This window comes from Theropithecus gelada, chromosome 8 (genome assembly GCF_003255815.1).
Source record: "Theropithecus gelada isolate Dixy chromosome 8, Tgel_1.0, whole genome shotgun sequence".
Classification (NCBI taxonomy): Eukaryota; Metazoa; Chordata; class Mammalia; order Primates; family Cercopithecidae; genus Theropithecus; species Theropithecus gelada.
The window spans coordinates 63,720,750-63,733,265 of NC_037676.1; the positions used below are offsets into that span (position 1 = coordinate 63,720,750).

The 12,516-nt window shown below is 38.4% G+C and overlaps 1 protein-coding gene across 2 annotated transcripts in view; it reads right to left on the minus strand.

Moving 5' to 3' along the window:
* Positions 1 to 12,516, minus strand: part of ASPH (aspartate beta-hydroxylase) — a 222,139-nt gene that overhangs the window by 22,227 nt on the left and 187,396 nt on the right. For both annotated transcript variants that reach the window (XM_025393195.1, XM_025393196.1), the window contains exon 22: positions 3,144 to 3,279. In XM_025393195.1, the coding sequence (XP_025248980.1) occupies positions 3,144 to 3,279 (136 nt within the window). The remainder of the gene's footprint in view (positions 1 to 3,143; positions 3,280 to 12,516) is intronic.

Sequence of the window (12,516 nt, forward strand, 5' to 3'; positions counted from 1 at the left end):
CATGTGGAACTGTGTGTCAATTAAACCTGTTTTTCGTATAAATTACCTAGTGTATCTTCATAGCAGTGTGAGAACAGACTAACACATCTAGTGTCTCTTCCTCTTCTTATTAGGGCATCAGTTATATTGGGTCAGGGCCTCATCCTTATGACCTCATTTAATCTTAACTATCTCCTTAAAGGCCCTATCACCAAATACAGTCACATTGGGGGTTAGGGCTTCAACATATGAATTTTGGGGGAACACAGTTCAGTCCATAGTAGAGACATACCACAATTTTACTTCACAAAACTTCCAGCCTCAGCCTTAGGCATTCGACTACCCAGCAGCATGGTTTGCTAACTAGACAACAGCTAAGTCTTTACTGAGCCCGATATTCATCACCTTTTTCTCTGAATCTGAGCTCTCAATGTGGCTAAACAAACTGGTCTTTCACCTCCCTCCCTACCATGTCCACCCCTGTCCCTTCCACTCCAGAATTCTGCTTCTCTATTTCTGAACCACAGCACCTGAGATGGATGCCATCCTGCTTCTGCGTAAGCTACAATAGTACTTGCCACAAAACTTATATTTGCTTTCCTCTTTTTTTTTTTTTGGACACAGTCTCGTTCTGTTGCCCGGGCTGGAGTGCAGTGGCATGATCTCGGCTCACTGCAATCTCTGCTTCCTGGGTTCAAGCGATTCTCCTACCTCAGCCTCCCGAGTAGCTGGAATTACAGGAACGTGCTACCATACCCAGCTAATTTTTTGTCTTTTTGGTAGAGACGGGGTTTCAGCGTGTGGGCCAAGTTGGGCCTCAACTCCTGACCTCAAATGATCTGCCTGCCTTGGCCTCCCAGGGTGCTGGGATTACAGGCATGAGCCACCACACCGAGCCCCAAACTTATTCTTTATACTATGAATTTGTTTCTAGAAAATAGTTACTGGATTCCCCCATTAGAACCATGGAATCACAAACCAAAGACCATAAAGAACTTTAAAAAATCTTCCTAAAAGGGAAACTATGTGAATTTTATCCCTTTGTGACAATAAAATAAAACTAGAAACTCAGTTTTAAAATTTGAAGCAGGCTGAGTGCAGTGGCTTATATCTGTAATCTCAGCATTTTAGGAGGCCAAGATAATAGGGTCACTTGAAGCCAGGAATTCAAGACCAGCCTGGGCAATATAGTGAGACCCCACCTCTATAAAAACATTTAAAAATCAGCTGGGTATGTAGATGCACACATGTAGTCCTAGCTACTTGGGAGGAGAATTGCTTGAGCCCAGGAGTTGGAAGCTGTAGTGAGCTAGGATTGCACCATTGCATGCCAACCTAGGCAAGAGAGCAAGATCCTGTCAATCAATCAATCAATGTTGAAGCAACGACAACAGATTGGAAAACATATGCTCAATCACACACAGGCACATATACATATAGATCATTTAAAGTCAACATGGAAACCAGGGCAGAAATGCAGTCTTTTTTGAAAATAACTCAGGTAAAAATACCATATATTACACTGTAGGGAATACATTCAAAGCTGTAACTATAGGTCAGTGCATAGCCTTAAATGCTTTTATTAATAAGAAAGAATGAAAATAAATTTACTAAGGAATTCCAATCAAAATATTTAAAAGAAAAATAAAACAAAACAAAAAAGAACAGGAGAAGGAAGAGAAAATATAAATTCAGGAATTACAATTCTATCACATGTAAGAAAGAGAAAGAAAGAACATGTAAATTCCATTCAATGGGAATAAGAATTTAACAAAGATACTAAGAAAGTAAAATACATTCTAAGAAATAAAGTAGTTCATGGAACATCAGGTATATTCCACCTATGTGAAAATTTAGAAGACAAAATGTTACCTCCAACAAAATTATTGACTCCGTAAGTTATTTTCTTTCTTGCTTAATACTTTTTATGTCTTATAATATTTTGCATATTAATTTTATCAAATACTTTTTCTTTTGGCAGAAACTATGGTTTCTAGAAATTAGTGCTAGGATGTCCACTATTCTGAAGCATTGCTCTAGAAGGCCCGTAGGTTCTATGATGCATAAGGATGTTAATGGAATCAAAGTATCAGGTGAACACATAAGTGCCAATAGAATGGACTCATCTTAGTGACATGTCAGTGGCAAATTAGCATATTGCCCACATAGGGATTGTACAGCTCCATTTAAAAAAATCTTGTTGGCAAAAAGTGGATAGTCACTTTTTTCATGGTTATCTCTCTTTTGATGGAAGTATCCTTGAAAATATTACTAAAGTAGTTCCTCTTATTCTTACATAGAAACCACTCTGACTGTCCTTATTTGTTCTTTAGTATAAATTAGATGCATATTATAATCTGAATTTGTTTTCTGTAGCTGAAGATATGCAGCACGTGCTGTTTAGTCTTCAAAATAAATTTACTTTTGTATAGTTATTGTTAACCCAGGCTAACTCCACTTTTCAAGGAGAAAATTGGAGAGTCTTAAAGATAAAATTTAATGCTCCTCATTTTAAAGATAGATAAATACATCAATTCATTGAAAACACACACACACACACACACACGCTGGAGCCCCATATGTGTGCCTGTACCTGGGTTAAGCTAAAAAAATATGAATTTCGGTATGAACCATGGCCTATTCCTGAAGAGCTGAGACAGCAGTTATCATTGTCTTGTCACTCTGGTGTGTTACCATTTTTACCAGCTCTTGTGTTACCACTTTTACCATCATCCGTGTTGATATCATTTTGCCATGCAAAGTCACCTCCATTTTACAGGAGCAAATGATGCTCAGGGATATAACTTTCTAATACACTGATAACACCTGCTAGACTGTTCAGTTATGCCTACACAGTAGGGTTATAGTCAGTAACACATCATTCAACAGGAAAGACCAGAAAAATCAGAACACCATTTACAAATTTGTATCCAAATACACATGTGGATATACACACACAGAAATATACCTTCACACATACAAATAAGGGCTCAGATGTAGTTTTCAAAAACAATGAACAGATTTCAAAAACCTAGGTTTTTTTTGGGCCCCTCGTTTAAGCCCAGGAATTCCAGTTCTGCGAAGCATCAACAGAAGACTCTTGTCAGTACCCACTTCCCATCAAGTTCGGGCTGCAGAGAACCACCTAGAAGTCAGAAGCTCACCTTGCTGCCACAGCGTGAACTGGCTCCAGTCCCCTTTTTCCCTCAGGTTTTCGTCCTCAGGCAGGAAGAGACCTTTGGCTTTATCCATCACTGCAAGGCCTTCATCTCGGATTAACTTCCAGTTTCTTTCTAAAGACTAGAGGGAAGATTCTGTCTTTACTAGACTGAAAATGGGCCTGGTGGAGCACCTCATAATGATTCTTGCTTTTTTGAGGTTTGTTTCAGAAAGGAATTAATGTTTTGCCTTATCCAGATTGCTTATATTTCATTTTCCTCTGGGACTTCTTGTCATAGGTCTAAAAAAACCAAATCTCATGATTTTTCCAAACCAAATGTTTTTGCAACATAACAATTTCAATAACTCCTAGAAACTCCAGAGAATAACCCTCTCCACAATTTAAGTTTTGCCTAAAGACTTTTTTTGAAACCACAACCTAAGAAGAGTGCTGATCTTGTTGATCAGATTACATCAGTACATGGTAATAAGTTCCATGTGACACTCCATCCTCGAAACTGGAACACAAATTACAGACTTAATTTCACCTTTCAACAGAGTTCCTTACAAAGATGCCATTAAAGATGGTCAATATTAGTTCCACATTCAATGGTATCAGAAAAGTATCCACTGGAGGATTTGATATATAAAATTAACAGCAAACCAAAACAAATAAATGCACTAGTGTTTAGAATTCAGCCAAACAAAAATATTTCCTTGACTTCTCATTTATGAGGGAGCCTTAGCCCCTGCCAGAAAGGGAGCTTATAACCAGTAGAGACTAGGAGTGACGGGGCAGGTGACGGTAGATCCTGTGGAAGATCCTCTGGGCAATCTGCACTATCACACTGGGTGTTGATTAGGAGTGGGAGGTGAGGCATGGTAGGATGAATAGGGGAGAAGGAAAAGGTGAGGATCTGAGCAGTAAACTAAGATGGATTTCCATCAGGAGACAAGCATAAAAACAGCTTTCCTACTTTAGGAAAGAGACAAAGCTGTACAGATACACCAGAATTTTGAAATGTTGATAATTTCAATCATTTCTATGTTCTATGAGAGGTGGATGAAATAGTTGAGTATATGGATTCATAGGCACGGAGGAACATGTTAGCTGATTTCAACAAGAAACAGGGGCAGATCTATTTTCAGTGACTCAAGAGCATGGGACTAGAACTAATAAGTTACAAACCAAAAAACAGATTTTGATGCAAAAATGCAAACAAGTAGCATACTCTGAAGATTGACGGAGTTTCTTTGTAAATCACGGTTCTCTATCTTTTGAATTAGTCAAGCAAAATGATCAATTATTGGTTAGAACAAAGCACAAGATAATGTGTAGAGTGTCTTTTTACCAAGCCCTGCTTTATAAACTCATGATTCCACATAAGAAGGCAATATGGAATCAGGATGGCTGCAGAGCCAGAGGGCTGTGATACAGACAGAGATTTGTGTGGAAACATGGTGCCAGCCCCAGCCAAACAAGGGAATACTTTTTATATCATGTGAAAACATTAGTTATTAAAATATTCTAGGGCAAGAAAGAAATTTTGGTTGATTTTGTAATTTTATGACATGTATGCATTAATTTGTGTTAATATTGTTAACGAAAGACCAATGAGATTTGTGGAGGCCAAAGGAGAACTTTATTTTTCAAAAGCACTCTGCAGATTGCGAAGATGCAGCTTTGGAAAGTGCACTCCCAGGAAGGGTAGGGGAGAGGGAGATGTCAAAAGCCAAAACTGCAGGGCAGGGCAGGTGAGGCGTGTTGGGAGCAAGGAAGAATATTGGCTGGATGGCCTTTAAGCCCCAGATCACCAGTCTCTGGTGGTTAATTGGCTGGTTTTAGGTGGTTGGTTGGCTGGTTGGTATAGGTGGTCTTGTTGGTGGTCAGATGGAGGAATTTCCAGTTGTAGTTGTTTCCAAAAACTGTTGACTTGGTTGCAGAAAAACAGCTTCTGCAAAACTGTCCAAGGACACAGAGAGCAGGAATGCTTCCTCACCCTGACATGGCCTCTTGGTTCTGTTTTTAACTTTTGAGCCAAAAGGAGTTCATCTTGTTTGCCAACTGGGGACATAGTTTGACCACATCTACACCTGCTACTACCATTGCCCAGCTTGGCGTGTCCTGGTCATTATCCATGTTTAGGGCTCTGTCCACCAACTAGGTTCCATATTACTCCATCCCAAATAGGCAGGTCTTGAAGAACAGGGCAAAGATCGCATTTCAATAAAGAGACATTCAAAAGCCCTTACTTTGTCAGGTCCACAGATTGAAAGCATACAACCATTTTGTAAAAAACCCCCAAGACCATGGAAAAGAAAAAAAATGCACCCTAGGATTTTGCTGTATGTTCACATCTTCCCAAATGCACCTCAATTGCCAACACTCACTCTGGATATTGTCACTTGTTCAAGTTGCTAGATAAATCTGTTAGATTCTTGTTAAATTGTCACACAGACAAGGGGAGAATTGCTTCTCTAACACATAAAATTACTTTTCAAATGAGGTTATTGGTGCCTTATAAGGACAACCTATTCTTTTATTCCCTTCTGGTATTTTAGAAGATTCTTTTATTTCTTTAGAAAGCTGATTGAGGGGCATGGTTGGAAACAGCTGATCTTTTGTTACTAAAATAGGGCACAAAGCCCTAGGGAAAAATGTTAAAGTGATTGCATCACTCAATATAATTTAACATTTTTTACTTAAGAATAGACTATCTTTTATATATGAAACGTTGCCCTTCCTGCCCCTTCACCCCCAGTCTCCTCTGGGAAGTGTTGCCAAGGTACTTTTTGTGAATAGTATAATTTTTCAAAAATGTTTTGGCTTTTCCTTGTTATATGTGGCGCACATGTGCTGGATGACAGACTCGGGCTCAAAAGGGGTAAACGGGTGCAGAAGGGTCTCTCTGAACACATGCCCTAATATGCCACCAGACATGCTCAGTCCTAACTAGTACTACTAACTCAGTACTATCTAGTCCATTTTTATTATAAAACAGTCACTTATTTTCTCTTTTGAGTTCAATACTTTCTTACAGAATTTTACATTGGGAAGGAACGATACTGTTAATCAGGCTGAAACTTCCTCAGTTGAGGGAAGATGAAATGGTTCCTTGTGTGGTTAATGAGCCTAAATCCCACAGTCTGGTGGTCAGAACCGGTGCTGCCAAAACCCCTCCATACTATCTCCTCCTCAATTATTAGAGAAGGTCACATTTAGGCATAGGGATTTCAGGCTGCAGCGGACTCAAGGGGCCCTGCTCCCCTCGAGCATAAGAGCAATTGCAAGGTACCCCAGCCTCCTGGTCTCAGAGATTTACTGGGTACCTGTGACTGTGGGTGCTGGTAGGGAGCACTTGCAAGGTGCTTAGAGAGCAACATGCTCCTCGGTGAGCGACATGCAGAGGGCAATGCCTGCAAGACACTTCAACATCTTTGACAAGTGGGGAAAACCGAGGCAACCAAAAGATCCCACCAGTTGGACTTGATGACATCCGCTTGAAGGTGTTTAGAAAGACATAACAGGGACTTTTACGGGCACTGGAGAGAAATCTGGGATGGGATCTAAGAATGTTGTTTTTAAGCACAACCAAGGAATCACATAATATAATATTCACATGGTTAGAGAAAATTAAAGATCAAACCTAATTACACTCGGCGCGTGTGTATGTCTGTTCAGGACAAAAGCAAAATACCATAAACTGGGTAGCTTATAAATAACAGAAATTTATTTCCCACAGTTCTGGCGTGTAAGTCCAAACTCAAGATGCTGGCAGATTCAATTCTGGTGAGGGCCACTTTCTGGTTCATAGATGGTACCTTCTAGCTGCCTCCACAAATGGTAGATGGGACAACCAGACTCTCTGGGGACTCTTTTATAAGGGCACTCATCTCATTCATGAAGGCTTTGCCCTTAAGGCATAAGAGTCACCAAAAGCCCCACCTCTTAATACTGTCACCTTGGGGTTAAATTTCAATAGATGCATTTGGGGGAGACACAAACATTCAGACTATATCAGTGTATGTGTGTGTAGGAGAGAGGGGGAGGGAGAGAGAATATGAATTTTCTCTACAGTAATACCACCCAGTTGTCTTCAATGGCAAAGAATTCAGTTTTTAGGAAATTCCAACAGAAAACTTGAAACTTGAAAACCAATGGCTACATTTTTAAAGGCCTCTTCTGAAATATTACTCCCTTGACTGTAAACCCATCTATTTCAGAAAACTGAAAGAGAAACTAATCGCATTGGTATTTGAGTTGGTTGCCCAAAAGACAACAGCTTCTAATTCCCCATTTTTTCTTGTGGCAAAAGAGACTAGAAAGCAGAGGTTTGATTCTTTCTACAGTGGCACATGGCTTCACATAGCCATCTCAGCATGTGCCTCACAAGTTACACCTTAGCTATATTTTTCACTCTAGGCATCTATAAATGGACTTCCCAATTCTGACCTCATGAATCCCACATCATGCCCCAGCTATCCTGAATCCCAGACCTGCATCCAGTTAAGACCAGTTTCCTCCTCTCCCCAGACAGCCTGCTCATACCACCTGGATGCTGTACTTTTCTCTGTAACATCAAATTAAATTAAGTCCTATTTGTGAAATCTTCTCTTAAAATTGACTTCCTGCAGAAAGTCTTTCTCTTGAGAAGCGAACTAAAGCCTAACTTATTTTTATTTATTTTTCTTACTAATGTTTTTGTTCAATTAAAAAATACACATTTTTTAAAGTCAAATATTATTACAGGTCTTATAATGAGAATTGCAGTCTCTTTCCCAATTCTTCCCCAATCCTCAGTCTAACTCCCAGCTAATTATTTAAAATATTTATTCTGCTATTAACCTGCTTATATCTAAATAGCATGTTATATTGCTATTATTGATTTATTAATTTGAGGCATTATCACTCATCTATTATAGAAGGTTAACAATTAAACAATTTAATGTCTTCATTCTCTATGCTTGTAATACAGTTAATTTCACAAATCTTTCATATCAGTGCAAATTCACATTCAGGTTTTATAATATTATGACAATCAGGTATCACTCACACTTGACTAGAGTTATAATGATTACACTTCATGTCACATGCAGCATTTTTTTCCTGCCCCCTTTTCATTGGCTTTATTTTGTAATGCACTTCATACTATTTTTTCACTAACTCTGAAAGAGTGCTATAAAATCCCCTGATGCTTTTATTCTACCTTTTGCCAAAAACAGTATAAATTGATTACTTTCTTGCTTTTTCTCTTTTTCTAAAGATAACCCTCCCACAGCCATTTGCCTTGCTCTGATATGGATCAGCTGCTGTCTGAATTTGCTAGACAATCATGGCCATGGAACTCCCCTTGGCTTCTGCCTGGTACTGGGCTTCCTAATTACTGGATTCTAGTTGTTCCTGAGGAAGGACACACCACAGGTAAAATTGAATTCTGAAAGTGTCTCAAACTCTTATACCTGATTGAAGGTTTGAGTATGTATGGTTAGGTATTTAGGTCGTAAATTTATTTAGTTAGTAAATAATGCTGTTTTATACTTTTTTTCTTGTTATCTAGTGTGATACTATTTTACTTTAAAAATATATAGTTGACAGAGATTGAATATATTCAAAGCAAATAAGGCAAAGGGCAAAGTATATCAATGAGTTGATATACATTGCGTAATATCAGATCAACACATTCAGCACCACCCATGCTGTACATTAGAGCCCCAGAACTTGTTCATCTTATAACTGAAAGTTTGTACTCTTTGACCAACATGTCCCCATTTCTCCCACTCCCCACGCAACCACTGCTCTACTCTCTGCTTCTATGAGTTTGACTTTTTTAGATGCCACATATAAGTGATATCATACAGTATTTGTCTTTCTATATCTGGTTTACTTCACTTAGCATAATGTCCTCCAGACTCATTCATGTTGTTGCACGTGGCAGGATATCCTTCTTTTTAAAGGCAGAGTAATATCCCATTGTGTTTATATACTACGGTTTTTCTTCATTCACCTGTTGATAGACATTTAGGTTGTTTCCATATCTTGGCTATAGTAAATAATGCTGTAATAAACACTGGGGTACAGATACCTTTTTGAGTTACTGATTTCATTTCCATTAGATATATAATTAGAAGTAGGACTGCTGAATTGTATAGTAATTCTATTTTTAATTTTTTGAGGAACCTCCACATGGTTTTCCATCATGGCCGCACCAATTTACATTTCCACCAACAGTGTACATGTGTTCCCTTTTCTCTGCATCCTCATCAACACTTGTTACCTCATTTTTTTCATAATAGCCATCCTAACAGGTATGAGGTGATATCTCATTGTCCTTTTGATTTGCATTTCTCTTATGAATAGTGATGTTGAGCACATTTTCATGTACCTGTTGGCCATTTGTAGGTCTTTGAAAAAATGTCTACTTAGGTCCTTTGCCAATTTTTAAGTTGGGTTATTCAGTTTTTTGCTATTGAGTTGCATTAGTTCCTTACATATTTGGTTATTAACCCCTTATCAGATATATGGTTTGCAAATACTTTCTCCTGTTCCATAGATTGCTTTTCATTTTGTTGTTTCTTTTGTTGTGCAGAAGCCTTTTAGTTTGCTGTAGTCTCACTTGTTTATTTTTGCTTTTGTTGCCTGTGTTTTCCATGCCATATCCACAAAATTATTGCCAAGATGAATGTCTTTTTATAATTTTGAAAGGATTCGTCCATTACATGATAACTTTTAGTGTTGCTCTTGGGAAACCTGATGCCTTTTAGATTCTCCCCCCTCCTATCCTTCCTTCTCTAGCTTTATAAGAGTCAGGATAGTAAAGTGTTTAGGGGTATAAAATTTGGAGCCAGACTGCATGTTTGGAGATCTGACTCTGCCACTTATTTGCTGTGTGATTTGGGGCAAATTACTTATCTCTGTGCCTTAGTTTATAAAGCTTTTCCCAAGAGTCCCTGAGAGAATTAAATGAGTGAAAAGTGCTTGCACTATATGTATAGTGCAAGCTATGATGATGATGAGGATTGAAGATCTTCTCTTTCTTTCCTGTTTCTTGAAATTTCATGGCAATATGCCTTAATGTAAAGGCAGGGTACTTAGAGGCACCCTTCAACCTGGAAACTCATATTTTTTCTATTCTGAACTATCTTCTAATAATATTATTCATTTCTTCTCTCTCTCCATTTTTTTTTTTTTTTTTTTTTTTTTTTGCCTATTCTCTCTGGAACTCTTTTTATCTGAATGTTAGCTATGTTAAATTGAGCCTCGAATCATCCTATGTTTTCTATCTTCCATCTTTTCCTTTTTGTTTTTCCTTCTGGGAGATTTCCTTAACTTAGCTTCTAATACTGCTTTAAATTCCTATTTCTGCAAATCACACTTTTTAATTTCTGAGAGCCCTTTCTCAGTTGTTCCTTTTTATAGTATCCCATACTTGTTTTACAGATACACATCTTCTCTTATTGTTCTGAGTATATTAGAGGGATTATTTGTTTTCCTTTTGTTCCCTATATTTTCTCGATTTCCCCCAAGCTACATCATTCTTTTTGTTTTGTTCATCTTTAATGTTAAAAATCTCCTTAATGTTTGGTGATCCTTGGCTGTCAGTCCTACAAAATTGAGACAACAACTGGACATCTTGTGAAAGGGCAGGGCCTGTGTCTGACAGGCCTCCATGTTGGGTGCATTGTTAAGCCAGTTTGTTTTTTAATTGGGGACCCTAAAATGTCAGCGTAGATAAGTCTATTCTTTGAGGCCATGCAGTTTCTTGAGTTGCTGTAGTACCAGTTGCCTTGAATTTCTTCTTTGGAAGCTTCTCTGTAATTACTATAGTTTCTGCTGTCTTGGATCCGCCAAATCATCTACTTCTGTTTTCCACTATCAAAATTACATGCTGACACTGTTCACCTGCTATTGTCTCCCTTTAAAAAATACCATTTGTACTATTTTATTCTTGTATTGTCATTTAAGTGAAGTTTCAGGTGGGGGGGGCACTATTAAATGCATGTGCTCAGTTTGTTTAATCTTTCTTGACTCTTTTATTTCATTTTATTTTATTTTTGAGACGGATTTTTGCTCTTGTTGCCCAGGCTAGAGTGCAATGGCTCAATCTCGGCTCACCACAACCTCTGCCTCCTGGGTTCAAGCAATTCTCCTGCCTCAGCCTCCCGAGTAGCTGGGATTACAGGCATGCCCCACCATGCCCTGATAATTTTGTATTTTTAATAGATATAGCGTTTCTCCATGTTGATCAGGCTGGTCTTGAACTCCCAACCTCAGGTGATCCACCCGCCTTGGCCTCCCAAAGTGCTGGGATTACAGGCATGAGCCACCGCACCCAGTCTACTCATATTTTCTATATATCTCTAATAGTTGACTGTTTTTTATTGTTTACCTCCTTTTCTCCTAGACTAGTCAAATCTTGTAATATGTAATCCAATCATTTAGTGATGCTTAGAAAGAAAATTCTATTGGCTGGCAAAACCCTTTACTAGTCTTTCAAATACATTTTTAAGAAATCATCAAACTCAAAGTAATGATATTCCACATGCTAGAGATAAGCAGTAGAAAGTAGAAAAAATATTATCAGTATACTTTACATTTTGAATCAAACTCTGCTAATCCATATATTGAGTTCTTGTTGACCTGATTTCTTTTGCCTCTTGGCCTATACACTTTCCTTGCATCACTTGGTTAGTATATCCTCGATCCCATGACATGCTCAGATGATGATACAAGTGATACTTGAAGCTTGACCTAAACCATTTTAATTTTGTTCTAATCAATCATAATTGGTCTGAACTTTAAATATTTTATTCTATGTGGGAAAATAGGACCATTCCGAGAAATGTTTTTGCTGAACCAGTTAGTACAGTAAGGGGATTCACGAAGGAAAGTCACTAATCGTAATTTGCAAGGGCAGCCATAACAAAGTACCACCGGGTGGTTTAAACAACAGAAATTTCTGTTCTCACAGTGCTGGAGGCTAGAAGTTCAAGATGAAGTAGAGCAAGTTTAGTTTCTTTCAAGGCCTCTCTCCTGGGCTTACAGAGGGCCAACTTCTCACTGTCCTCATGTGGTGTTTCCTTGGTGGGCATGCATCCTGGGTGTCTCTCTTTGTTTCCAAAGTTCCTCTTCTTATAAGGACACCAATCAAATTGGACTAGAGTTCACTCTAATGACCTCTTTTTAACTTCACTATCTCTTTAAAGGCCCAAACACAGTCTGTTAATACAATCACATTCTGAGGTCGTGGGGAGTAGAATTTCAGAGTAGGAATTGTGGGGAGCAACAGTTCAGCCCATAACACTTATGTAGATTGAAGTTTGAAAATGCTCTAGCTACAAAAGCAAACAGCAAATGGAAGGGGATCAAGAATATATTCA